General features: G+C 36.9%; 1 protein-coding gene across 5 annotated transcripts in view; it reads left to right on the forward strand.

The window, feature by feature from the left end:
- Nucleotides 1-25380, forward strand: part of CCDC186 (coiled-coil domain containing 186) — a 50562-nt gene that overhangs the window by 10695 nt on the left and 14487 nt on the right. For 3 of the 5 annotated variants that reach the window (XM_033182054.1, XM_033182049.1, XM_033182062.1), the window contains 5 exons: nucleotides 767-1459; nucleotides 6363-6489; nucleotides 12923-13051; nucleotides 18562-18774; nucleotides 19721-19840. In XM_033182054.1, the coding sequence (XP_033037945.1) occupies nucleotides 828-1459; nucleotides 6363-6489; nucleotides 12923-13051; nucleotides 18562-18774; nucleotides 19721-19840 (1221 nt within the window). In that variant the 5' untranslated portion in view covers nucleotides 767-827. The remainder of the gene's footprint in view (nucleotides 1-766; nucleotides 1460-6362; nucleotides 6490-12922; nucleotides 13052-18561; nucleotides 18775-19720; nucleotides 19841-25380) is intronic. The other 2 variants (XM_033182072.1, XM_033182081.1) reach the window with 1 other exon arrangement.

Genomic DNA, 25380 nt, shown 5'->3' on the forward strand with positions numbered 1-25380 from the left:
ATGTGTGTGTGTATGTATATATTCTAACTTTGTCAAATTAATTTTTAAAGTTGTTTTTATTGACCTAGGCAGTGCATATGGGCTCCATTTTATTTGTACTGGACATTGTTTTTTTCCTGATGAGAATGTTTGAAAATCACCATGGTACTTCGTGAATTCCTGCCTGGATGGAAAACTAATTTCTACCAGGGATTCTTCATACCCTGACTTCATTATGGCTCAAATCTAGATCTCTGGGCTGTAGATAGTTGTGTCTTGTTATTTAGGTTTCCTTCTTAGTAAATTTTTATCTTCTTTAATGTGCATTGTTTTGTTATCTTGGTTTGTGATTTCTCTCCTCGTGCTTTTATTGGTGTATTATTTCTCCAGTGTTTTCTTACAGATTTATGAGGTAGTCTTTTTTTCTTTACAGAGCTGAAGGAATTCTTAGCATTCTTTGGCACTCATCTTCTAGTTGCTAGCGTTACTCCTTACCTAACATCTTATGGGGATGATTGGAGAATGGCAGACTACAACTGAAATAAATTAATGAAGTTGTTTGAATTGAGGGAGGAAAGACAGACTTTGCAATGGCCTTACTGCTTGTAGCTAGCCAGCTTGGGTTAGCTGTCCTAGTCCTTTTTCTTTTTTCTCAAGGAAAGGCTTTTAAAGGAATTATTAGTGATAAAATTTGTGATGTTAGTTATTCTACATCACAGAGTATGTTCAAGCTTTTATGGGGTTTTGATTTAAAGTGGTTTTTAATTTTGATGTTTCAATTTCTTAGATGTAAAACGAAGATCAGGAGCAGATTTGAAGAATTACAAAGTGAATTGGTGCCAGTCAGCATGTCAGAGACAGACTACATAGCCTCTGCTTCCTCTGATAAAAATGTTGGGAAAACACGTGAATTAAAGGAAGACTCATGCAACTTGTTTTCTGGCGATGAAAGCAGCAAATTAGAAAATGAGTCCAAACTATTGTCATTAAACACTGATAAAACTTTATGTCAACCTAATGAGCATAATAATCGAATTGAAGCCCAGGAAAATTATATTCCAGATCATGGTGGAGGTGAGGATTCTTGTGCCAAAACAGACATAGGCCTAGAAAATTCTGAACAAACAGCTGATTTTCGTAGTGGAAATTTTGCTAAACAGATTTCAAAAACAAATGAAACAGAACAGAAAGTAACACAAATATTAGTGGAATTAAGGTCATCTACATTTCCAGAATCAGCTAATGAAAAGACTTATTCAGAAAGCCCCTATGATACAGACTGCACCAAGAAGTTTATTTCAAAAATAAAGAGCGTTTCAGCATCAGAAGATTTGTTGGAAGAAATAGAATCTGAGCTCTTATCTACGGAGTTTGCAGACCATGCAGTACCAAATGGAATGAATAAGGGAGAACATGCATTAGTTCTGTTTGAAAAGTGTGTGCAAGATAAATATTTGCAGCAGGAACATATCATTAAAAAGTAAGTTTTTTATACCTTTAGGTTATTTTTTTTCCCCCACAGGGATTTGAGATAGAATTATTTAAAGGAAAATACCATTTTGTCCATTTTTACTTCCACATTAGAATCACGCACATAGTAGTTGAACAATAAATGTATAGTTACTGAATGTGTGAGCAAATGTCGAGTTTTTCAAATATCTAATATGTTAAATAGTGTAAATGTATAAATGTGCTAGAAATTTTTATAGACAACTCAAATTCACTTTTGAAAGAATGTAGAAGTATAATATTGTCAGAACTAAGAGAAACTCAAAAGGAAATGACAAGTCATAAAATTCCAAAACTTTTTCTTAAAATCTCCATTCTAAATTCATTGGTTTAAAAAATTAAAATTTAGAGAACAGAATAATTGTCATTCAGTAAATAATAATATATTTTTAGACTTCTGGATTTGTGAAGTTCTGTTGTCATGATAGTTTAAAATTTACCATCACCATTTTTATGTGTACATTTCAGTAGTGTTATTATATACTCACACTGTTGGACAACCAGTCTGGAGAACTTTTTCACTTTGCAAACGTGAAACACTGTATTCGTTAAGCTACAACACTATTTCCACTTGCCCTTAGCCCCTGGCAACCACCGTTCTACTTTCTGTTGCTGAGTTTGACTACTCATGATACCTCATGTAGGTGAAATCATATACTTGTCATTTCATGACTGGCTTATTTCACTTAGCCTAATGTCCTCATTTATCCATGTCATAACATGCCAGAATTTCATTTCTTTTTAAAGCTGAATAATATTCCATTGTATGTATATACCACATTTTGTTTATTCATCCATTAATGGACATCTGGGTTCCTTCTGCTTTTTGACTGTTGTTAATAATGCTATTGTGAACTTGGGTTTGCAAGTACTCCAAGGCCCTTCTTAATACTACCCCCTGCTATTGCTATGCATTACTGAAATACTATATTATGTGAATAAACTATATGCTTTTGTACTTGAACCATCAGCGCTGCTGCTGTTCTTGCATTTTATAGAGTAACTTTCTCATTTTCCTGTAGTCTGTACCTAATCTTTTAGACCTTCCTCTTGAGACTCTGATGCCTCTTCCCACTTTACTTAGATCTAGACTCTTGCCACTTTCATATATAAATTATAAATATACCTTATAAATTATAAGATGTTTTACATTTAATAATAATAGCGGTAAACATGTATATGCTGATAATTATGTGCCTGGTATATTACATACATTAGTTCATGGATTCTTCACAAGAACTCTGTGACATGTATTATTATCCCTATTGTACAGATGAGTTACCTGAAGCACAGAGAGATAAAAAGTAACTTGTTCAAGGCCATATGCTAACAAATGCAGAGTTAAAATCTAAGCTTTGTTAGTGGGGCTTTAGAGCTTTTTAAAATACGGTTATTAGAAATGAGCCAGTTACAAGTTGTTAAATGTATCTGAAAATACTAGAAATAGAGTAGAAAACTGGTTTCTCTTTTTTGCTTCATCCTGTCAGAACAGTGGCAGAACAGGTGAGTAGAATAATCATAATTCTGATGTCTGGTATTTGGAAGATGCCCATTGGCATTTGCCAGCTCTGTTGTCTTGGCCAAGTCAGCCTTTTTGAGTGAAAGATTTTTTCACCTGTGACAGTACTTACCCGATGGAATTGTTTGTGGACATTAGGGCATTACACAAATGTCAAGTGTTATTTTAAATTGAGGTTAATCTCTGTTTTAAATATAGTGTTTTAAATTCCAGATAAAATTTTGTGTGACTCAGGTTAGCTCTAAAACAACTAGATTTTTTTCTTAACTTTTTTTCATCTAATTTTCTATGAAGAAAACTTCCTTTTACTTTCTTTGAAATTTTCATGAATGCATCTATTTCCAGATATCTTTGTGTATACACCTATTCCCCCAATTTTGCCACAGCTTTATTGAAATATAACTGATAAAATTGTATATATTTAAAGAGTACAATGTGATGAATTGATATACATTGTGAAATGATTACCACAATCAAGTTAGTTAACACATCTGTCACATCACAGTTACCTTTGTGTGTGTAGTGAGAACATTTAAGATCTACTCTCTAAACAAATTTCAAGTGTACAATATGATGTTATTAACTGTTATCACCATGGAGTATATTAGATCCCCAGGACTTACTCATTTTATAACTGAAAAGTCTGTAGGCTTTGACCAACATCTACCCTTTTCCCTCACCCCCTGTGCCCTCGCAAGCACCATTCTTCTCTTTATTTCTGTTCCTTGATTTTTGAACCCATCAATATTACTGTCTAAGCTTCCAACCAAATTCTTTTTTTTTTTTTTTTTTTCTTTTTTGAGGTGGAGTTGCGCTCTGTCATACGGGCTGGAGTGCAGTGGCGCAACCGCAGCTCACTGCAATCTCTGCCTCCTGGATTCAAGCAATTCTCCCACCTCAGGCTCCCAAGTAGCTGGGACTACAGGTGCCTACCACTACACCCAGCTAATTTTTGTATTTTTAGTAGAGACAGGGTTTCGCCATGTTGGCCAGGCGGGTCTCAAACTCCTGACCTCAAGTGATCTACCCGCCTCGGCCTCCCAAAGTTCTGGGATTACAGGCGTGAGCCCCTGCGCCTGGCCCAAAATTGTCCTTTTTTTTTTTTTTTTTGAGATAGGGTCTTTCTCTCTCTCCCAAGCTGTAGTGTAGTGGGCGTGATCTCAGCTCACTGCAGCCTTGACCTCCTGTGCTCAATTTGTCCTCCCACGTCAGCATCCCAAGTAGCTGGGACTACAGGTGCGCGTCACTATGCTCAGCTAATACTTTTGTGTTGTTGTTTTTTGTTGTAGAGATGGGGTTTCACCATGTCACCCAGGCTAGTCTGGAGCTCCAGAGCTCAGGCGATTTACCCACATTGGCCTCCCAGTGTGCCAGGATTACAGGCATGCACCACTGTGACCAGCCCAAAATTCTTTTTTTTTCTTTTCTTTCAGACGGAGTCTCGCTCTGTTGCCAAGCTGGAGTGCAGTGGCGGATCTCGGCCCACTGCAACCTCCGCTTCCCAGGTTCAAGCGATTCTCCTGCCTCAGCCTCCCGAGTAGCTAGGACTACAGGCACGCGCTACCATACCCAGCTTATTTTTGTATTTTTAGTGGAGACAGGGTTTCACCATGTTTGCCAAGGTGGTCTCGATCTCTTGACCTTGTGATCTGCCTGCCTCGGCCTCCCAAAGTGCTGGTATCAAAATTCTTAATTAAGAATAGTTATATGCATTTGGCACATAAGTAACAAATTGAGTGTTTACTGCTCTTCACTTCCCCCTCCCTTTTGTTCGCTTGTGAACTATGGCCAGGACTCTTGTGTGTCAAGCAGTTTTCTTTAGCACATTAAGTATGCCTCACATAAATGATCTAAGTTAAACCACTGTGTCATAAAAGGCTTGAATAAGCATGCATATATTTGCCTTTTTTCCAAACATTTGTATGATTGTTTCCTCACCATATTCCTAGACTCAACTGTCGTCTTCTCAGAGAAGCCTATCTGGACTACTTATCTAAAATAGCAGCTCAAGTCACTCTCTGGCTTTTCGCTCTCCTTTATTTTTCTTAATAGGACTTAATCACCAGCTGACATTTTGTTATATATCTAGGGTCTATTTTTATTTTATCCCCTAGAATGAATGTAAGTTCCACGAGGGTAGGGACTATTTGCTGACATATTTCCCACATAAAATAGATGCCGAGTAAGTACTTGTTGAGTTAATGAGTGATCTTCGAAGTGGAAGGTGGAAAGTCCTGGGGCTTTGGAACTATACCTGGATCCAAAACAAAATTCAAAGTTCAACTGCTTACTAGCTGTGTGACCTGGAACAAGTCTTAGGCTTCAGTTTTGTTTTGCTATTAATATTTTATTTTTAGAGACAAGGGTCTTACTCTGTTGCCCAGGCAGGAGTACAGTGGAGCTCACTGCAGCCTGGAACTCCTGGGATCAAGTGCCTCTCCTGGGACTTGTGGCGTGAGCCATCATGCCTAATTAGTTTTTTTTTTTTTAATTTGTAAAACAGAAGTGATAGTAATAATTTCATAGACTTATTTTGAATACTAAATGAAATAATACACTTTTTTAAACTAAAAAAACTAAATTTAACCAATAGCAAATGTGCAATAAGTGTCAGGTTACAGCTAAGGCCTCGAGTACTTGCTGTTAACTTTCTTAGGTATCTTAGCACTTTGCAGGCAGTTTTTGAGATGTTGTTTCTATTTTTATAGGGGAATTCAAGATGATATTTCTGCCTAGATTTTATTTTGCTGTTTTACATTGACTGTAGATTATAACTATTAGAATATCATTAAAATAGTGTTAAAATCTGAAGCAGGACTTTTCAGCTTTAGCAGTATTGCGCTTTGGGGCCAGATTCTTTGTTGTTGTTGGAGTTGTCTTGTGTGTTGTAGGATGTTTAGCAGCATCCCTGGCCTCCATCCACTAGATGCCAGTAGCAGCCCCTACCCCTGTTATGACAACCAAAAATGTTTTCAGACAAATTTGCCTGGAAGGGCAAAATTGCCCATCGTTGAGAACCACTTATTTGAAGAATGTCAGTGCTGACAGGATTGGTACATAATTGAGATGCCCGAAGGTATACATTTGGAAGAGTATGCTTTTCGTTCATCTGATTATATTTTGATTTGAAATATTCATATTTCTAGGGAAAAGTTAATAGCCTAATTAGCCAGAGAATCTTTTGCAAAGTGTTATGTTTCACTATAAAATGATTATTTAGGAATGTTAATTTATTAACATTATAATGAATAGTTACAGATATCTATACCCTAATCTGTAAACAAATTATATTCTACATATTATTTTATCTCCATTTTAAATTATGTTTTACATATACTGCCCTTTTTATATTTAGGTTAATTAAAGAAAATAAGAAGCATCAGGAGCTCTTCGTAGACATTTGTTCAGAAAAAGACAATTTAAGAGAAGAACTAAAAAAAAGAACAGAAACAGAGAAGCAGCATATGAACACAATTAAACAGGTAAAAAAGAAAAAAATCTTCAAAGACCATACTTCAATTAATAAAATAAATACATTCATGGCAACTGGTTGTGGCAGCTCTTGCCTGTAATCCTAGCACTTTGGGAGGCCAAGATGGGTGGATTACTTGAGCCCAGGACTTTGAGACCAGCCTGGGCAACATGGTGAAACCCTGTCTCTACAAAAAAAAAAAAAAAAAAAAAAAACAGAAAATTAGCTGCATCTGGTGGCATGCGCCTGTAATCTCAGCTATTCAGGAGGCTGAGGTGGATGGACCACTTGAGCCTGGGAGACTGAGGCTATAGTGAGCTGAGATCATGCCACTGTACTCCAGCCTGGGTGACAGAGTGAGACCTTGTCCCAAAAAAAAAAAAAAAAAAAAAACTTTTGTATAAGTTGAAGTTCTATAAGGTAAATCATACTCTAAATGCAGAGAATTGTGTGGCATTTAAACCATTCTCTTTTACAAAGTAGGACTCATAGCCTGATGTATTTCCTTTTATGTAAGTTTATTCTTATATGTGTGACTGCTGTACTACATATAGTAGAACACATTCTGTTATGTTCAAAATAAGCAAAAAGACGATTTGAGTTGACAGTCAACTAGACTGTTTTTGCCAACAGGGAGGAAGCAATAGAAATATAAAAGTTTATGTCTGACATTAGGATGTTTTTAAGTTTATATTTTGGTATGGTTCCATTCTCAGTATTTTTAAAAACTATGTTGTGAAGGCTAGATTGCATCTGGCTTACTGGCTTTCCTAGCCTGTCCTTTTCTTTCTTTTTTTTTGCTTTTTATTTTTCTTTGAGACAGAGTTTTGCTCTCATCACCCAGGGTGGAATGCAATGGCACAATCTCGGCTCACTGCAATCTCTGACTCCTGGGTTCAAGTGATTCTTCTGCCTCAGCCTCCCAAGTACCTGGGATTATAGACGGCCACCAACCACACCCAGCCAGTTTTTGTACTTTTATTAGAGACAGGGTTTCACCATGTTGGCCAGGCTGGTCTTGAACTCCTGACCTCAGGTGATCCACTTGCCTTAGCCTGGCCTCCCAAAGTACTGGGATTACAGGCATGAGCCACTGCCCCCACCTCTTTCTAGTTTTTAAATGAACTCCTCTGATGTGTGAATCAACAAAGTGAATATTCAGACTAATAGCAAAGCTGAGCTGCTCTTTATTTTTGAGGTGCTTTTTCTTCTGTGAAAAGAATTAGAAGCATTCTAGCCTTAATAGTATTTTATTTTGTCTCATCTTTCACAGAAAGTTATATAACGAAAACAACAGTAAACAATTGGTAAAACAAGTTTTCACTTGATGCATGATTGGAAGGTGACTGTATTTGTAAAATAGTTTGTATTTAATCCTGATTTTTATGTGCTCTAGGGTCCCCACATATAAACCAAAGTTAGAATGGTAAAGTGTGAGGGAGCCTTAATAATGGGCTGAATCCATATTTTGGTAGTCAGGTCACTCAATGACCAGAAACTTCAGACTGAACAGGTAGAATGGAACCAGAGCCTTTCCTTTCACGAGCTTATTTTTGTTTTTTTCCTAGAGAAAATTGGATTCACCTTTCTTTTGCTAGCATTTCAATAACTTTATACTTCTAAATAGAAAATCAGTATAACAGACTTTTCTTTCTTAATTTTATCTCTAGATCTGCACTATCTAATATGGCATCCACCAGCTGCATATAGCCATTGAGCACTTCAAATGTAGCTAGTCTAAACTGAGAGGTGCTGTAAGTGTAAAATACACATGTAACTTAGAAGTTAGTATAAAAATAAAACAACTCATTTTTTTCACGTGGATTGATAATATTGGAATGATCATATTTTGGATATATTGGGTTTAATAAACTATTTCACCTGTTTCTTTTTACTTTTTATTTTTTATTTTATTTTATTTTATTTTTGAGATGTGATTTCACTCTTGTTGCCCAGGCTGGGGTGCAATGGCGCAATCTTGGCTCACTGCAACCTCCATCTCCCAGGTTCAAGCGATTCTCCTGCCTCAGCCTCCTGAGTAGCTGGGATTACAGGCATCTGCCACCACGCCCGGCTAACTTTTGTATTTTTAGTAGAGACAGGGTTTCACCATGTTAGCCAGGCCAGTCTTGAACTCCTGACCTCAGGTGATCTGCCCATCTTGGCCTCCCAAAGTGCTGGGATTACAGGCATGAGCCACTGCACCCAGCAGTAAAAAGAATTTTACTTTTTAAAGTGTGACTACTAGAAAGTGTAAATTCCACATGTGGCTTGTACTTCTATTGCTCAGTGTTGCTCTAGATAATTTTGTAATAAGGAAAATTAGTATATGTGTACGATAAAGTAAGATTTCGGTCTCTTTCAACAGGTTTATTGAGATATAATTAACTTTCCACACAGTTCACTTATTTTAAGTGTACAATTCAGTGACTTTTACTTGTACAACCACCACAATTATAGAACATGCCATCACCCCAAAAAGAAATGCAGCACACATTAGTAGTCACTTCTCGTTTCCCTCCAACAGTACTCCCTCAAACCTGCCCTAGGGAACAAGTAATCTTTTGGTCTCTACATATTTCCCTATTCTGGACATTCCATATAAAAGGAATTATATAATAAGTACCCCTTTTTATCTAGCTTGTTTTATTTAACATAGTGTTTTTAAGGTTCCATTCAAGTTGTAGCATGTATCAGTACTTCATTCTTTTTAATGATTGAATAGTAGTTCATTATATAGATATTTGATGTTTTAATGTTTTGTTTACCCCTTCATCAGTTGATGGACATTTGGGTTGTTTCTGCCATTTGACTATTATGAATAATGCCTCTGTGAACATTGACGTACTAGTTTTTATGTGTACATATGCTTTCATTTCTCTCAGGTGTATACCTAGGAATGAATAGAATGAGTTGGGAAGTGTTCCTTTTTGGGGGAAGAGCAAAAGTTTGTGAAGAATTGGTATTAATTCTTCTTTAATTATTTTAAAGAATTTTATCTGTGTAGCCACCTGGGACTGAATTGTTCTTTGTGGGTAGGTTTTTGTTGTTGTTCTTTTTTGTTATTCTGATTCAATCTCTACTTGTTATAGGTCTATTTAGATCTTCTGTTTCTTCTTGAGTCAGTTTTGGTAGTTTGTGTCTTTCTAGGAATTGTTCATTTTGTCTCTGAGTTAAATTGTTCATAGTATTTATTCATTCAATTCTTTTTATTTCTATAAGGTCAGTAGTAATGTCCCTGTTTCGTTTTGATTCTAGTAATTTCAGTCATCTTTCTTTTTTCCTCAGTCATTCCAACTAAAGTTTTGTCAATTTTCGTCGTTTCAGAGAGCCAATTTTTGGTTTTGTTTGTTGTCTCCGTTTTTCTTTTTCTTTTCTTTTCTTTTTTTTTTTTTTTTTTTTGAGACAGGGTCTGGCGCTGTCACCCAGGCTGGAGTATGGTGTTATGATCTTGGTTCACTGCAGCCTCTACCTATGAGGCTCAAGTGATCCTCCCACCTCAGCCTCCTGAGTAGCTGCTGCTACAGGCATGCACCACCACATCCAGCTAATTTTTGTATTTTTTTTGTGGAGATGGGTTTTCACTATGTTGCCCAGGCTGGTCTCGAACTCGTGAGCTCAAGCGATCCACTGCCTCAGCCTCCCAAAGTGCTGAGATTACAAGCATGAGCCACTTCACCTGGGCTTGTCTCTGTTTTTCTATTCTTCATTTCATTAATTTCCATTCTAGTTTTTATTATTTTCTTCCTCCTCTTGGTATTTGGTTTAGTTTGCTCTTTTTCCAATGTCTTAAGATCGAAGTTTAGGTTATTTATTTGATACCCTTTCTTCTTTTTTTTTTTTTGAAACAGCATTTTACTCTTGTCACCCAGACTGGAGGGCAGTGGCGCGATCTCAGCTCACTGCAACTTCAGCTTCCTGGGTTCAAGCGATTGTCTTGCCTCAGCCTCCTGAGTAGCTGGGATTACAGGCGCCCGCCACCACACCCAGCTAATTTTTGTATTTTTGGTAGAGACGGGGTTTCACAATGTTGGCCAGGCTGGTCTCGAACTCCTGACCTCAGGTGATCCTCCTGTCTCTGCCTCTCAAAGTGCTGAGATTACAGGCATGAGCCACCGTACCTGGCCCCCTTTCTTCTTTTTTAATATAGGTATTTATAGTTATAAATTTTCCTCTAAGCACTCATTTAGATGTGTCTCCTAAGTTGTGGTATATTGTGTTTTCATTTTCATTAGTCATCTAGTACTTCCTAATTTCCCTTGCAATTTCTTCTGTGTTTATTTAGGGAGTATGTGGTTTAATTTTCACAAATTTGTGAATTTCCCAAATTTCTTTCTGTTACTGAGGTCTCATTTTATTCCATTATGGTAGGAGAACATACTCCATATGATTTTAATCGTTTAAATTTATGGAAGTTTGTTTGTAACCTAGCGTATCCTCTGTCATGGAGAATATTCCATGTGCACTTGATGAAAGTGTATACACTGCTGTTCCTGGGTGGCGTGTTGTGTAGATGTATTAGATTCCATTGTTTTGTAGCGCTCAAGTCTCCTATTTCTGTGTTAATCATCTACCTAATTCTATTTGTTATTTGAAAGTAGGGTAGTGAAGTCTCCAACTATTGTTGACTTGTCTGTTTTCCCTTTTATTTCTGTTAGTTTTTGCCTCATGTATTTTGATGCTACGTTCTTAGATGCATATACATTTATCTGTTAGATCTTTCTGATGGCTTGATCTTTTTTATTTTTATGAGCTATTCTTTATCTCTGGTAACATTCTTAATTTTAGTCTGTTTTTTATGTAAGTATAGCCACTCTTCCTTCTTTATGATTGCTGTTTGCATTATATATGTTTTCCACTCTTTTCAGTTTGTTTGCATTTTGAACCTAAAATGCCTTCTGTAGACAACATATAGTTGAAACTTGTTTTTTAAATTAAGTCTGTTAATTTCTGCCTTTTTATATGGTTATTAAATCTACTTTCATTTAATGTTATTATTGATGGTGGGATTTATGTCTGCCATATCGTTCGTTTTCCATGTTTCAAGTCTTTTTTTCCCCTATTTCTCCTTCACTGCCTTCTTTTGCATTAAGTGAATGTTGTCTAATATAACATTTACATTTCTTTCATGATATTTTCTCTATACAGTACATTAATTCCCCCTTATCTGAGGGGAATTTCTTCCAGGATCCTAAGTAGATGCATGAAATTGTCAATAGCACTGAACCCGATTGCCATTAATCAGAATATGTTTCTGTTATTGTCTGCCCCTGACAAATCAATGCCCTTTTCATTTTCTTTTTTTTTTTTTTTCAGAGACATGGTCTCATCACTCTGATGTCCAGGCTGGCGTACCATGGTGGGATCACAGCTCACTGTAGCCTCAAAATCCTGGGCTCTAGCAATCTTCCTGCCTCAGCCTCCTGAGTAGATGGGACTACAGGCATTCACCACCATGCCCAGCTGATTTTTAAATTTTTTTGTAGAGATTGGGTCTTGCTGTGTTGATTGTGCTGGTCTTGAACTCCTGACCTCAGGCAATTCCCCCTCCTCAGCTTTCCAAAGTGCTGGGATTACAGGCAGAAGCCACTGCCTGTCTCCTTTCCCATCTTAACAAGGCACTCATGCAGTGTGGCCGTAACTTCTGAAGTTTGAGGTGTGACAGCAAAACTAGCATGAATTTCTTTTTTCTTCACAGTGTCATGGATAGAAGATTCATTCTTACTGTAGATCTTAGCAACCTCAGCATATTATTTTTTTTCTTTCAAGTCACCATTTCACTTAAAATAAGCACTTTAAAGCCTCTCTTTGGCACTTGTGAATCGCCAGCATCACTATTCTTATACTCTGGGGCCACTAATACGTAAACTTACTTATTTATTAAGGGCTAAGTGTTGCTGCACACAAGCACTGTCATCCTGCCATAGTCAGTCTGGTAACTGAGATGGCTGCTGAGTGACTAACTGGCAGGTAGTATGTACAGTGCAGACATGCTGGACAAAGGGATGACTCACAGTCTGAGTGAGACATAGTAAGACAGCACAAGATTTCATCACACTATTCAGAATGTCATGCAATTAAAAACTTGTGAATTGTTTATTTCTGGAAGTTTTTATTTAATATTTTTGGACTGTGGTTGATTGAAGGTTGCTGAAACCGTAGAAAGTGAAGCCACAGATAAGGCGGGACTCTACTGTGTTTCTTTGCATTTATTCCTTAGTGGATATTCTAGGGGTTGCCAGATACCTTAACTTAACGGTTATCTCCAGATTTTTACTAAATGCCAATGAGATATAGAAGCATTGCTGAAAGTTTTTATTTCTATAGCTGAAGTATATTCGTTGTATTGTTTATGTTTATTTACTTTGTTTATATTTATTTGCGGTATTCGTGGTCTGTTTGATATAGCTATAAAAATAATTTGAAAATAATTTTCTTTACAGTTAGAATCAAGAATAGAAGAACTTAATAAAGAAGTTAAAGCTTCCAAAGATAAACTAGTAGCTCAAGACATTACAGCTAAAAATGCAATTCAGCAGTTACACAAAGAGATGGCCCAACGGATGGAACAGGTATTTCTCACATCATTGTCATTATTAACTTGATATTCTGGTGACTCTTGTTTGTTAAAATAAGCTAACACTGTTAGACTATTTTGGACCGCACTGTTGTATTAATACTAGGTAATTCTTTTATATAAAAATAAGCCATTAGGCCGGACTTGATGGCTCACGCCTGTAATCCCAGCACTTTGGGAGGCTGAGGCGGGCAGATTGCCTGAGGTCAGGATTTTGAGACCAGCCTGGCTAACATGGTGAAACCCCATCTCTACTAAAAATAAAAAAAAGTTAGCCGGGCGTGGTGGCACAAACCTGTGGAATAAAGAGCCGAAGAGCTTAAGAAGTAACTGGTTTGAGCAGGCCCAAACGTAGCCAGCCAATCATTAGAATCAACTGGTGAGCTTTCCTTCCTTCCTTCTTCCTTTCCTTTTCCTTTTCCTCTTCCTTTTGCCCTTGCCCTTCCCCTTCCCCTTCCCCAGCTAGTTGGGAGGCTGAAGCAGGAAAATCATTTGTACCTGGGAGGCGGAGGTTGCAGTGAGCCAAGGTTGCACCACTGCACTCCAGCCTGGGTGACAAAGCAAGACTCTGTCTAAAAAAAAATAATAAAATAAGTCATTAGAAATTCTAAATCAATTTGTAAATATATACAGATGAATAAATTAAAACATATGGAATAAAATGAATTTTTTAAAAATCTCTGTGTCTTCTTCCCTTGCCTGCAATCCTTTTATATCCCATTCCTTGTTCCATAGCTAATTATTGGTATTTTGGTTATGTATCTTACTACATATACATGTACAAGTCACACCTGTTTATTTGTGCATGGTCATATACTTTTTTCCCCCTGCTTGATTGGAATAATACTGTACATCTTTTTTGTAACCTTTTTTCCCATACTTAATATACCTTGGTATTCTTTTTGAGTTGGTATGATCTCAGAAGAGGTCATTTTAAGCAGTGCTTTTTTATTATTACTTGCCTGAACTCTATGGATGACATCTTTGTTATCTTCATTTCTGTATCCACAAAACATAGCACAGTATCTGACCAACAATTAGTCCTCACAATGAATTGAATCTGAAAGCTTTAACTCACACCTTCATTATTTGACTGTGGTGGATCCCACCCTTTCTACCCTGAAGCTGCTACTGTAGATGGCATTCTGGAAGGAAGGACTTGAGGAAACACATTATCCTCAGCCTTTATTTGGATGATTATTTAAAACATGCTGACCCCTTGCATTACAGATGTTATGTTTAAATCTCCTCCTATCAGTTCTGAACCCTTTTGTACTAATTGAAGGGAAATAAAGAGCCGAAGAGCTTAAGAAGTAACTGGTTTGAGCAGGCCCAGACATAGCCAGCCAATCATTAGAATCAACTGGTGAGCTTTCCTTCCTTCCTTCTTCCTTTCCTTTTCCTTTTCCTCTTCCTTTTGCCCTTGCCCTTCCCCTTCCCCTTCTCCTTCCTTCCTTCCTTCCTTCCTTCCTTCCTTCCTTCCTAAAACTCTCTGAAGCTTAATATTTAAAATAAAATAGTAGTTGGTGTACATGGTAACAATTCAAACATTTGAAAAAGTCTTCTTCCAAACATTTTACCCCCTTCCTAAAGGTAACCACTGATGCCAGTTTCCTGTGTATCCTTCCAAAATTGTTTGTTGCATAGACACTTGTGTATTTTTCTTTTTTCCTTCCCTGCCTTTTAAAAAACAAATGGCAATATACTACATTCACTACTACATATGTTTTCTCCTTAATGATGAAGAGTGTAGGTGATGCTGATAATAGTAGCTGATATACTGAGTTTTAGCTGTGTGCAAAGCCATGTTCAAAATACGTTACAAGTGTTAACTTTCTTGATCTTCACAACCTTAGGAAGTGGATATTATTAAAGTAGATTTTGGAAAACTGATCTATTTAATTATTAATAGATCTGCCTCATTCCTGTTTTCCCCTAACTTTTCCTCCCAACTTTTTGAGAATTTTCAAGCATATAGAAAAGGTGAAAGATTAGTAAAATGAACACCTGTTTATCTTTCACCTATTGTCACTAAACCTAATAAGTTTTGTTTAAAAATAGATTCCCATATGTGTTTACCCATGTTCATGTGCACACACACATTCACCCGCTGTTTAATTTCCAGATTGAGGTTTCCTCATTTCTTTTTTTATGAGACACAGTCTCACTCTGTCACCCAGACTGGAGTGCAGTGGGGCAATCTCAGCTCACTGCAACCTCCACCTCCCAGGTTCACGCCATTCACCTGCCTCAGCCTCCCGAGTAGCTGGGACCACAGTCACCCGCCACCACACCCGGCTAATTTTTTTTATTTTTAATAGAGTTGGGGTTTCACCATGTTAACCAGGATGGTCTTGATCTCCTGACCTCGTGATCTGCCTGCCTCAGCCTCCCAAAGTGGTGGGATTACAGGTGTGAGCCACTGTGCCCGGCCAAGGTTTCCTCATTTCATAGACCAGATAGGTAGACTTACAAGAGGGTGTAGCTGTATTATAAAATCTCAGGGACTTGATAACATTTCCCCTACCCACATCTCCCATGGCCTGATATTAGTAAATATCACAGGGCAGTGAAGGTTTTATAGCCCTAGTATACCATTCTGGATTTCTACTTTGTCTTACATCTTTTAGCCCTGGAAATTTCCCATACTTTCTTGTGAGCTCAACTATATATTAAAAGATACTTGTTATTTTTCATCTAAAATTTTTGGTATTTATGAGGAGGGTTTATCTGCCATACTTGTAGAAGCTACACTTCATTTATTTTATCTGTTGGTTATCTTATTCATGTTTTACTTATCTTTATCCAAGTCAATGATAATCATCTTACTTATAATGGATAAATCCAAGTACCTTAATTGGCCTGTCTTCCTTTATTTGTGCCATAAATGGACTTTCTATAATAGTTTACATAACAGTTATTGTATTGTCTTGTTTAATACTCCCAATAATACTATGAGGTAGGTGCTTCCATTAGCAGAATGGGGCGGGATCCAGGAGTGTGAACTTTAACAAGCACCCCAGATTATTCCTTTGCAGTTGATCTATGGATGACCCCACGAGTAACAGAGCTATTATCTGGTGCACCATTCCTTGCTATAGTAAAGACTCTCATAATGTTTTCCATTTATTTTTTTTTTTTTTGAGACAGGGTCTTTCGCCCAGCCTGGAGTGCAATGGTGCAATCATGGCTAACTCAAGCCTCAACCTCCTGGGCTCAAGAGACCTCCCACTTTAGCCCTCCTGAATATCTGGGACTACAGGTGCACACCACCATGCCCAGCTAATTTTTTGTTTTTTTTGTAGATACGGAGTTTTGCCATGTTGTCCAGGCTGGTCTCGAACTCCTGGGCTCAAGCGATCTGCTTACCTCAGCCTCCCAAAGTGCTGGGATTACAGGCATGACCCCTTGCACCCAGCCAAGACCCTCATAATATTTCACTTTATCTATTACAATTGTCTGTTTTCGATTATTTTCTGCCCCCCATCTCTCAACTTCAGAGAAGCTCCCGTGCTGCTACCAGTTATCTTACTAAAACACACATTTTAATTAGAGCTTCTGATTCATCAATTCTTCTTTGACTTTACGTTGACTATGGAATAAAACCTCAACTGATTACCATGATTACCATGACAGAAGTAGTTCTTCCTTTCAGGATCTAATCTACACTTCTTTTCGTTTTCATAACTGCTTCCTTCCCACTCCAGCCAACACACCAAATTTAAGCCCTATAAAATAACTTGATATCCCCTAAATGTGTCATGCTGTTTTATACTTTTAGGTGTTTGCACATGATATTCACTCTATTTTTAATTCCTGTCCTTGATTCACCCCTTATATTCTATTGAATTCTTCTTAGCCTTTAATACCTAGCTCAAGTATAGCATCTTTTACCCTTCCTGCCAACTCCTCCCAGGGAATGTAAGTATTTTCGTGTTTTGAAGGACTTTGTACATTCATTTACTATAATTTTTCGTATTATATTATAATGTTTGTTTATATGTCTTTCTCACCACATGGTGGTCTTTCAGAGGCCACAACTGCTACTTTGTTTCCAATAGCCGATACATTATCTGAATATTAAATTATTATGAAACCAGACTTCTCTTAAAGTTGATCATGAACTATTGACTTTTTCTAAGTACAGATACTCAGTTGTCTAAAAATCTAATTCTGTTGGCCAAGTCCAGCATAATTTTCTCAGTCCTTGTCTACAAGCACATTGTTACACCCTCAGGGGCCTATCATATCCCTAATTCAGTGTCTTTCTTAAGTTGAAGATTAGTGGACTATTTCGATGGAAACAAATCCCAATTGGGAGATTTTTAAACTACTTATATGTATGTGTACAGCATTCTCAGTGTTGACTAGATGTGTTTATCAACAGTGCCAGAACGTTATGAAACATTTTTGTCAGCCATTTTTCATCAAAGCATAGAAGCTTTTCCTACATTCTGCTAACTTTAATAATTACCTTCTTCAATTCAGTTGCATTATCAGTGTGTATTTACCACAAAATATATTGAAAATTCCTAAAATTTGAAGTTCTGTCTTTTGTAAAATAAATATGTGCTTCACCGTATTTGCAAACCATGAGTTTACTTCAAAGAAGGCCTATTTGTAGAAGTTTTCATTCTGTGAATTTCAGAATATGGAGTTCTGGTTCATACTAAGAGACAATTTTTAAATGAGTATATAGTTTTCATACTTAATCCAATGAGGTATTTCTTATTAAGTGTAAAATGCTTCAGAAAGCTTTTCATAAATAGGAAATTAAATGGTCATTTGTTAGCATATGGCTACTTAATTTTCGAAGGGGAGTTAAAATTTTAGAAATTGTCAGCTGTACAGTCAGGGTCCTGGCAGAAAACAGATTGCACACTTAAACTGGTGTTGAAGATAACTTAATAAAAAGACTCTTTGTCAAGGTGTGAACAGGATTTAGGGAGCCCAAAAAGGGAAGATGCAGAATTTCAGGGCTGCTGGACAAGGAGCAGGTATTACACCCCAGAGGGTAGTTGTATGGAGAGGCTCTCAGCCAACCTGTGGGAACTCTGGAGGAGCCAGATCTCACTCTGCCTACATTCCCAAGCTTCTGCCTACTGCCTTCTGTTGGCTGAACCCAACTGGAAGTTTGAGGTCAAGAGAGCTCATTGATAGGGTTCATGATATTATGTTCCTGGGACACCAGGTGGAATAAAAAAAAAGTGGGAAAGGGGATCTGGAGGAGTACATGAAAAATAGCAACCATATTAGCCAAAGTAAAAGGAACAGGAAAGGGTAAAGGCAAATGCTAGGGATATTGTACAATTTTTCTATAATTTTGAATTGTTTCTTTCATTTTAAAATTTCATGGCACAAGTCCTGGGAATGTTGTGCAAAAAAAAAAAAAAAAAAAAATGCATTGGTAATATAAGAGACAAATACCATGTATTTCGATATTTCGATACATTTCCATTTGGAAAATTACTTTTCATTAATGCTAAGTAATATTTTTTTTTGAAGGCCAACAAGAAATGTGAAGAGGCACGCCAAGAAAAAGAAGCAATGGTAATGAAGTATGTAAGAGGTGAGAAGGAATCATTAGACCTTCGAAAGGAAAAAGAGACACTTGAGAAAAAACTTAGAGATGCAAATAAGGAACTTGAGAAAAACACTAATAAAATTAAGCAGCTTTCTCAGGAGAAAGGACGGTTGCACCAGCTGTATGAAACTAAGGTATAATTTGCACTATTTGAAATACGTTGACCTTATTTGAAATTTGTTCTCTTTGCTTTTCCGTATTTAATCAAATAATCATAATTTAACATGGTTAACACTCAAATGTAAAGTTATTTTTATTAGTTTAGCTTCTAAAACCATGAATATTTTAGTAATTCAAGTGTTTTATTACTTGTCTGCAGAGAAAAAGTTTGCTAGGGAAAAGATAAAGTGTTGGCACAGGTTTATTAGATAACTTTTTCTTGAGCTTTCTAAAAACTTTCTTTTAAAATCTGTATGTTGGAGAAATTTGTTTGCTTCTCAAGGGAAGATTATATTTTGGTAAAATATGTATATAGTAGTGTCAAATGTGAATAGTTTTAGAGCCAGAAGTATAATTTTATATAATCTTAATGTAACACTTACCACCATAGAAGAGAATTTATGTTTTTCTTACGAAAAACATGTCTTTCTTAGATACTGTCTAAAGAGATTTCGTTACTGAGCCACCTATTCAGAACCCTTCCTGTTAACTAGCAGCCTCTCAACGGTCATATTTCCAGTGCATTAGCATTTTTCAGTGATAAATGTTATTTTTTTATTCATTAGCTTTTAGTTCAGGAATATTGTCATCGTTCTCAGAAATTCTGACAAAACCAATTTAGTTCATATTTCACCTTAATGCCAGCCAGTTAAGAATCATAAAGGTATGTTGTGTTGACAACACATCCAGTTGGTTAAAATGTAAATGTTAAACATCTTTGTTTCTATTAATTGGATTTAGGATTTTACTACCCTCTCATCATTTGGACTTTAAATCAGTTTTATAGTCTGTGGGCCATAGTGTGCCAGCCCTTGATTATAGTATTACTGGACTGATTATGTTACTGGGAGATATAAAAGATAAACACGTAATTAATTGATTCTATAAATGCAAATATATGATCTAGTGATATTATTTTAGGAAGGTGAAACGACTAGACTCATCAGAGAAATAGACAAATTAAAGGAAGACATTAACTCTCACATCATCAAAGTAAAGTGGGCACAAAACAAATTAAAAGCTGAAATGGATTCACATAAGGTACGTACTGTAATACAATGGAATAATGATTAGAGTGAGCTTCAAGAGCAAATGCAATAACAGTTAATGAGGTATGAAGCTTTGTTTAGTGACCCTTGCAAGTTAGTTTGGACCTGAATATTTGGTGATTATGAAAAAGAAATGTCCTCATGTTATTTACATATTAAATGAGGTGGAATGTTAAATTTTACTATCCATAGTTTACAACACCCAAATTTGCCCTGTTCTTTAAGCATTTTTTGATATGCAAAATTTAAATAACATTGTGAGAAACTGGACGAGGGAGAACGTGTGTGAATTTTCAAATTTGATTGTAAACTCTAGAAATTTTTAAAAATCGATGCTAAGATTTTATACTCAAAAAATATAAATTCTTATTTAAATATAAAGATTTTAAGAATAAGTTGCCTTAACTTTTTTATAAATATAATTTCATTGGTATTATGCCTAGTGAATATAATTAAAAAGCTAATATAAGTAATTATAAAGGCTGATTCCTGATGCCATAATTTTAAGCACTAACTGAGCTGATATTAGTGGTAATAAAAATCTGAAGATGATAGAATGTGAAGTAAAAGAACAACTCTGAATTGTGACTGAAGAAGTGCAAGTTTATGGAAATATCAGTTTCCAGGTTTTCACAAACAGGATTAATGATAATGGTTAAAATCATAATCGTGGATTACCTCATTAAATAGTTCTAAATCAGTAGAACTGTTAATAACCTTTGGTTATATTGTATTCTCTGGTACAGCATTATCAGAGAAAACTGTAGGAGGAGTAGTCTCTGTTGACAGTGGTCAAAGGTAGATTAGAGAATAGTGGGTTTCCCTCAAGTCTGAAGCTGACCTACTAATCAGCACATGTGTGTGAGGAAACTACCAAGGCAGAGAAAGAATTTTCAGAAAGGAGGAGGATGACAGTCCCTGTAGTTCAACACAGCTAAACCATTTAAATTTTCCCTTTGAGTTACAGAATGAGGAATTGGAATTCCAAATTCATAAAAACAGTAATGATTCTCAACTGCCTGAGTTGCTTCAAGATCAGAACATAATACTTGGTCATATCTGATATCTGTGGTACTTTCCTCATCTTCATCTAGAGTGCTAAGAGACAGGATCCTGAAACCTGTTAGAATACTAGCACTGAGGAACATAAGAACTATTAAAGATGTATGTAAGAGATTCTTAATGGCAGTTTTGAGCTCAGATGAAACCAGATACTCTGTAAATAGGTTAGAGAAGTGGTTTAAGGCTGACTTCTGTAAGGTTACGTGGTACAGATTGCTAGAAAATTAACAAGCATATATTGACTTGGTATGTAGAAATTCACTAGTTCTTTTTAACTAAAGGTGTTTATTAACCAGCAAGCTTTGTGCATAACACTGTGTTAGATAACTTGGAGGCTATAAAAGCCTTAGGAGACACAGTCGTTACTTCGAAAGAGTGTCCGAGATGGGCTCCTGGTTACTTGTTTTAGGTATTTACCTATTGGATGTTGGAAGGAGTCCCTGGATCAAAGGATACAAGATTTAATAATCATGTGGTTACTATAGTCTACCTCTTGAGATGTGTGCAAGAGACATGAGACACTTAGTAAATTTTTCTTGAGGCACCCTTTCTAGTTTCTGATTCCTGTCCACCAAGTCTTAGGTACTAATAATACTGCAGTCCTGTTGGTTACTGGATCCATTGTGATCACTAGCTTCTGGTCAGACCCCCTTTGCATACTCCCAGAACTTAAGAGTAGGTGGACTGGCTACCCAGATCATCAGAGTACCCAAGAGAAACAATTTGTTTCCTTCCCTAAACTCCTTTAGCATTTAACTGAAAATGTGTTTTTAACACCTAGCCTCTAAAAACAGAAGCCTTTTATTTTGAGTACAGTGAATAAAGATGAGTTTCCCTCAGTATACATCATCTACTTGTTTACCTACCTGGTTGCTACTTATTCACCTACCTGATATCAGGATAAGATAATCTCACTTGAACTATTGTTCAGTAGTTCAGTGGAGATTGAACAGTAGTTCAAGTGAGATTATCTTATCCTGATATCAGGATAAGCCTGCTAGCAATAGATGTGGCTGTGGTTCTTTGGCTACCATGGGTTGGCTATGCTGGGTGCTTGCCAGATGTTACTGCTTCAGAGAAAGCTAGAAGAATAGTCTTGGACCCAGCAGCTAGACCAGCAGGAGGCTGTAGATGGTAATATTTTACAGGCCTACTGTGTGACAGGGGCTTGGTATATTTTATAATATGTTCTGTACACTAGGTCACCCGAAGTAAGACTGTTGCTTAATAAGCTCTTCTCCTGAGGCTGTTGAGGCTGTCTGTCGTGTTGTCGCTGATAGTGTCGTTCTTAAATGGTTTGTTTACTCGGAAGGCCCACTCATTAGAAACAAGCGGGCTTCCTATTTGCTTTGCCATTTTATCTCAGTAAAACTATTCTATGTCCGTTCTATAACTCTACTGTTCTATCATTGTACTCTATTGACTATATTGCATTATGGAATAACAAGATCCAGGTTTACCCTTCTACCTTAAAAAACAAAAGACAAAATATATGAAATGAAGGCTGTCAGACTTGAGACAACAGGCAGCACAGGACAGTGATCTCTGAGTGAAGGGAATAAAGGAGGTATTCCTGGAGAGTTCCAGTCTACAGAACAAAGAGAAGAACCTAAACAGCGTAGCAGTCTACCTGAATTGAGGAGACAGAGTTCAAAATATGGGGAACGAAGGCAGAGTCCCAGGAAAGAGAAAAATACAATCTGCAGTGAGTTCCCTTCAAGTCTTCAACTGACTACTGATCAGTACATGTGTGCAAGAGTGTGTGTGTGTGTTAAGAAAGGAAACTACAGAGGAAGGGAAAGAAATAGGGTCAACAATCCCTAGAGCTCCCACAAGGCTAGGAAATTGTTCATGTTTCCATCAGCCGAAGAGAAATGACCTATCAACACACATCAGGCAGGGCTGCATTGGGCAGCCCCCAGAAGGTAATTGCTTTAGTTGTGAGGATGCATTTGCCTTAGATTAAGTCTGTTATAGATCTGCCTTAACAAAACTTTAAAAGCAAGCTTCAAATAAATTGTTTCAAGTAAATGCACTATGTCCCAAAACAAAGGCCCAAAATATTTAAATGACTACAGAGAATTCTGGCACCTAAAAGCGTAAAATTTACTCTGTTTGGCATCCAATCAAAAATTACCAGGCAGGCAAATGGAGACCATCATGAGAAGAAAGGAAAACTAGATCAATAGGAACAGATCCAGGTGCGGTGTCTTATACCTGTAATTCTAGCACTTTGGGAGGCTAAGGTGGGAGGATTGCTTGAGGCCAGGAGTTTGAGACCAGTCTGGGCAACATAGCGAGGTCCCCATCTCTACAAAAAGAACTTTAAAAGTTAGTCAGGTGTGGCATATGCCTGTAGTACTAGCCACTTGGGAGGCTGAGATGGAAGGATCACTTGAGCCCAGGAGTTGAAGCTATGATCATGCACTGCAGTCCATCCTGGGCAACAGAGCAAGATCCTGTCCTGTGTCAAAAAAAAAAAAAAAAAGATTCAGAAATGACACAAATAATAGAATTAGTAGACAATGAGACAATGATGTTAAAGCAGCTATTATAAATACATTCCATATGTTCAAGGAGATAGACAAAAGCATGAGTATGACACGGAGAGACACGAAAGAAAAAAACAGATTGACGTAATGTCTGAGATGAAAAATACATTGGATGGAATTAACAGCAAATTAGAAACTGCAGAGGACAAGATTAGTGTACTTGAAAACATAGAAGTAGAAAACTATATGCTAGTGACTCCCAGATTTACAACTTCTACCCAGAGCTCCAGATTCATATATTTAGTTGCTTATTTGACATCTGACATCTTGGATGACTTAAGGCATCTTAAACTTAACATGTCTAAAATTGAACTAATAATGTCCCCTTTCCTCCGTTGCTTTCCTGTGTCAATAAGTGACAATCCATCCATCTAATTGCTCAGGCTAAAAGCCTTAGATTTATCCTTAATTTCTCAGTTAGCAAATCCAGTCCTTCAGCAGATCTTCCTGCTCATGTCTTTTGAGTCTGTACTCACCTAGCACCTTCTCAATGATACCTTCCCTAGGAATTCTATCCAAACTTTCATCTATCCAAACTTTCATTCTATCCAAACTTTCTCATGTCCTTGCTTTTATTCCTTAGCACTTGCCACTAATGTATTTTACTTACGTATTATTTTTAGTGTCTCCATTACTAGAATATGAGCTTCATGAAGGTGAGATTATGTTTGTTTTCTTATACAGCTGTGTCCTTTGAGCATAGAACAATGTTTGGTGCATAGATGCCCCAGTGAATACTGAATGAATGAATAAGTGAAACACAATCAATACCTTAACCAAAACATTTAATGTGATTCTCACTTTTCCCTTACTCATTTACTTAATATTTATTTGACATACAGGAATTTCTCTATTGCTATTTTTTGAGTGGATGAAGTGCTTACTATGTGCCAGGCTCTTTTTAGTTATTAATGGTATAGTAGTAGAAAAACATATATGAAGTTCTTTCTCTCTCTCTTTTTCTCCCTCTCTGTCCATTGAGTCTAGTATTTTAAAAAGTCAGCATTTGAAAAAGTAAATAATTGCTTATATTTTAAGAGTGGTACTAAGTTTTAATACAAGTCAAATTATTAAAAACTGGCAACTGAAAATATATAACTTTCAGTACTTATATGGTAAATTTATTTTTTTTAATGACGTGTAAGAAGCAATTTGTTTTTGTTTTTGTTTTTTCTTTTCCTTTTTTTTTTTTTCTTTTTTTGAGATGGAACCTTGCTCTGTCACCCAGGCTGGACTGCAGTGGCACGATCTTGGCTCACTGCATCCTCTGCCTCCTGGGGTCAAGTGATTCTCCTGCCTCTGCCTCCTGAGTAGCTGGGATTATAGGCGTGCACCACCACACCTGGATAATTTTTATATTTTTAGTAGAGACTGGGTTTTGCTTTGTTGGCAAGGCTGGTCTTAAACTCCTAACCTCAGGTGATCCGTCTGCCTCGGCCTCCGAAAGTGCTGGGATTACAGACATGAGCCACTGCATCCGGCCTATTAATGCAATTCAGATGGTTCAAGAGATGCAGGGAAAGGCATTCCATGTAGAGGAACAGCAGGGAAAAAAGGAACAAAGGGAGATGAGTATTGGGTATTTGGGGTGCCCAGCCTAACTAGAGGCTTATATTAGATATTCCTTTATTAATTCAACAGATACTTGTCAAACAATTAATATGTGACAAGTACTGAGTTAGTTGCTATCGAGAAGCTATATGCTGTATTAGGGGAACATACAAGCTATAGTATAATGTATTGATCATTAGAATCCAGGGCATGCCTAAATTATATCTGTGGAAAAGCAGAGTGAGCGGCATCTGCCTTTTTCTGAAGGGAAGCTACTGAGAGGAGGTGATACCTAAAGTCCCTTTGAAATCCACATGATAACCAAAATCATGGATCGATCTGCTGAGGGAGAATTATGAAGAAAGAG

The sequence above is a fragment of the Trachypithecus francoisi genome, unplaced genomic scaffold, assembly GCF_009764315.1.
Source record: "Trachypithecus francoisi isolate TF-2019V2 unplaced genomic scaffold, Tfra_2.0 Contig01579, whole genome shotgun sequence".
NCBI lineage: Eukaryota > Metazoa > Chordata > Mammalia > Primates > Cercopithecidae > Trachypithecus > Trachypithecus francoisi.